This window comes from Microplitis demolitor, chromosome 9 (assembly GCF_026212275.2).
Source record: "Microplitis demolitor isolate Queensland-Clemson2020A chromosome 9, iyMicDemo2.1a, whole genome shotgun sequence".
Lineage (NCBI taxonomy): Eukaryota > Metazoa > Arthropoda > Insecta > Hymenoptera > Braconidae > Microplitis > Microplitis demolitor.
Window position 1 is genome coordinate 10,844,410 of NC_068553.1, and position 4,200 is coordinate 10,848,609.

At 33.0% G+C, this 4,200-nt stretch overlaps 1 protein-coding gene across 1 annotated transcript; it reads right to left on the reverse strand.

Moving 5' to 3' along the window:
* Positions 1 to 2,969: 2,969 nt before the first annotated feature.
* On the reverse strand, positions 2,970 to 3,890 carry LOC128668541 (uncharacterized). The gene has a single exon (XM_053741699.1). The coding sequence runs from the start codon at positions 3,888 to 3,890 to the stop codon at positions 2,970 to 2,972; it is 921 nt and encodes a 306-aa protein (XP_053597674.1).
* Positions 3,891 to 4,200: the final 310 nt, after the last annotated feature.

Below are 4,200 nucleotides of genomic sequence, written 5' to 3' on the forward strand. Positions count from 1 at the left end.
TATAGTCAAACGCTTAAATAGCTCATGAGAACGCACTTACTTTACAGTTGAAGTGTAAATCTTTATGTGAACACATCTTAAGTTTTATATAAAATAATTATTCCTGATCCACAAGAGTTTGTGATCCGAAATTTTTATCCACAGTATTTTATTAAACAATTAAAGAAAAAATGTCTCAACGAGGTTAATTAAAGCTCTCCGTGGTTTAGTAAATCCGGTAGCACAATCATATAATTAATTTGCAATCGGAGGTGGTTGATGAAGAGCAATGTCAGAGGTGTCACAGTGTTTGTAATGTTATCATAGACTACTTTAATACAATCTTGATAGATCCTAATACTACCGTTCAAGTCCGACGAAGTGTGCAAACAAACATAGCAGTTCTTTGTTGGTACAGTAATCAGTTTCTACAATTTAGTGGGCAGTTATCAGGTAGTGATTTAAGTTTAAATAATCCATCTATTAAATGGCAAGATCTTGAGAACGCTTTTTCGAATAACATTAAGACAGGATAGTAGTTAAACAGGGAGGTTTTTGGCCCGAAATCAAAACAGCGATCTACCTTACCATCCTGTGATAAACGCGGATGCCGGTAATGTAGATTTATTTTATCGGTATTTTGTGCTGTTGTAGGTAATGTAGAACTATTTATCGATATTTGGGGCCTTTGTTTCATTTATATGGTAATGTAGATTTGTTCTCATCGATATATGAGGCTGTTATCGGAAAATGTAGATTTATTTTATCTATATATAGGACCTTATTTTCTTATATGTGGTAATGTAGATTAGTTAATATCGATATTTGGGGCTGTTATCGGCAATGTAGATTTATTTTGTCGATATTTTTTGGCCTTTATTCTCATTGATGATTATGTAGATTTGTTGAGACTTGCTCATGATAATGCAGGCTTGGTTGAAGCCTGATCATGGTAACGCAGATTTTATCAGAACTTGGTAATGGTAATGAAGATTTCGTTGGGACCTGTTTCTGCTGATCGATAAAAGCAGATTTTTTTGACTTAGTGGATATTCAAGAACTTTTTAGTATATACATTTTTGAATTTTTACTGTTTTAAGTAGGATTGGAGGGTGTCGATCATTCGGGAATTATCTCGAATTTTTTACGCATAAATTGGTGGGGATTCATTTTTTATTTTGGATTGTTCTAGACCTTTGAACAGCTGTAAGGGGTTATGGCCAAAAATTCGAAAGTTTTTCTGAGAATATTATTTATTTTATTAGAAGTAGGCGGTTTAACGCTTGATTGAACCGGTTTTGGGCCAATCATTTTTACTCTGTATCCCCACAAAGATGATTTTTTTAGAGGAGGTTGCCATTATAAAACTCATGCTTTTTTGTTAAGTCTTCCTAGTTATAGCTGTGCTAAATGGAGGAGCTAAGTGATAGTGAAAAACATTTTTTACGTATTAGTCATCCGGGTATGATAGACACTGATGAAATAGTTGAAAATTATTTTGGTGACATATGTCAAGAGTTTATTGGTTCATTTCTTGCTCTATTTTCTTATTATAAAAATTTGGATATAATCAGAAGCAAACGAGATTCGTCGTGCCCAAGTTGCATTGCTCTGAAAGATTCGATAAAGAACTTATATAAAATTATTCAAAATCTTGAAAAACTAGAGAGTCGCATAGTTGTTAAATAAATAACAATGGAGTATATAGTGGATTTCGTTGGCTATATAGTTTCCAATGGAAAATTTATTGTCAAGGAATTATGTGTCGTTGATATTCATAACCTAAATAATGCAAACGGTGTGTATCAATGCAAAATTTGCGTATTCAAACCACCTATCCAGTACACTGACACTGTGATTGTGCAACAAAGTGAAGATCAAGATGGGAATCGTCATGGTATTCACTGGGATATTGGTGATCATCCTTATGAATCATTGCAACCTATGGTAAAACAACTAGTTCAGAATGCGCGATATTTTTATGTACAAGGGCCAACAATGCAAAAACGACTCGAAGAAATGATTGATTATGCAGTCCCAGTTATTAATTTAGAACAAATGAGATTTTTTTCGATTGATAATCTCGAAAACATGAACAGACCTCGATGTGCATTCAGATTCAACCACACCAAACTTGGACATTATGCTTGTTCATATGGAACTGTTCAGCAGCTAAAACAATGGTTTTTGAAATATAAGGGCTGTAATCCATCATATGAGAAATCAGTACAGTTATTCTATCAACTATCAGATTTGAGAAAAATGGATGCAGTTGACATCGCTTGTCTTGATGATGTGTTCGTTCTCCAATTCGCTCGATCTGAAATACGATTTGTGTGGGATAAACTACCAATTAATTTAAAACAGAATTTTAAAATTATGGACTATAAGTTTTGCATTGAACATAATTCAATTACAAGTCCTGATTATGATGTCCCAGGATTTTATCTTTATCCTTACAAAAAAGATTGCACTAAGAGTAAAAAACTAAAAGATGCATTAAAATAATTATAAATGCATGCTTAACATTTATTTCAAACTTATATAATTATGTGTACTTTTCATGCTGTATTAATTGATTATGTGAATTGGGTATAAGCAAAAATAAAATTTATTAAAACATATTTTTATTTGTGAAAAAATTTATTTATTTCTATCAACCTTGTTATCTAATACAATAATTATAAAGTTAATTTTCTTACAGTACTACTTAATGGATTATATTCAAGAATACGATCACGCAGAATTAAGCAGTATGCTGACGTCTGATCGGGAAACTGATCATTTGATTCAAATTCAACATGAATGTCAACTGGTCCAGATTTGATCGACTCATTTTGTTTTGAACAATCAATAATGTAGAGTGGTGCTTCTTCCAAAAATCCTGCTTTAGTTAACAATGGTTCCGGCTCTTTATTATAGTATGACTTTTGAAAATTAGTATACATATCATACAATAAAGCATACTGATTGCGATTAATGTTTAGATTCTAATTTCCATATGGATAACTTTGCGAATTGAGGAAAACTTTCACATCTCGGATATTACAATGATCAAAGTGACTGGAATTTTTCGTCACAATATTTTTTCTTGCAGTTTGAAATCCTAGAACCAAATATCGTGGTTTCTCCAATTGCGTCGAAGTTTTGATAGGCCAAACATGTTTCGTTGTTTTCGGAAGTAGTGGATATTCATATAATTGCCATGTACGGTAGCTTAATGAAATAGCTGGATCATTTGCGATAAAACTGAGTGCTTGAATCTTCTGTTTATCCGACATTGTAATGTATGGTACATTCCATTCCACTTTATTAAGAACTATTTTAACTTTTTTAGCAGCCTCTCGAGCAGCAGGTGTATGTAGATATGAGTTAATATCAGTGTTTGATCTTATGAGAATTAATTCATGCTTAGCATTCATAATAATACGATTATAATCTTCAGCGAATCCAAGTAATAAACTCAGCGGTACAGAAATATCAAAATATCCGTCACCATTAGTCAATTTATCATCAGTTTGTAACCACCCGGCGTTTTCCATTAAATTAGCCTGTCCGGGAGTTAAAGATATATAATTCTTCATAAGACTTGTAATTCCAACATTCTTGCATCTATCAATTTCGATAGCATTCAATTCGTAGCGTATTTCTTCAAACATGTGACAAATGGCCATGTTAACCAACTCCATAGTTTCACTAACAGCAGTGCCATCTTCCTTCGTAAATCTCCCACAAATGTGTAAAGCACTCTTACTCGGTAAAATGCATAAATCTTGATGTTGAATATTGATTCTTATTTCATCACTATTATTACATGTTGATGAAGCATAAGGTTGATGTGAATGAAACTCATAGTGAGAAATCGATTCGTCGAAGATTATTGGTTTTTGGATGTTTAGGATTTCCGCCATGATAGTATAATGCAGCACAAATTGATTTTTTTTATTTTACCGATCTTCCACGTAATTTTAATCCCAGGCTTTTGAGAAATTGGGCGTTCTGAGATGTTAGCACCCTGACAGGGACACGACGACTGATGGGCTTTAGGCATGATGCTTGACTTTTTTAACTACCTCCAATTTTTTTATCAAATACAATCCCCATTATTTCACTGATTTTATATGCAATCTTATTGTTATCGTTTCACCACGAAAATTCACCAAATTCCCATCTTGATCAACAATTCGCAGCTGAAGATTGTGTATTGACTGTACTGCGACT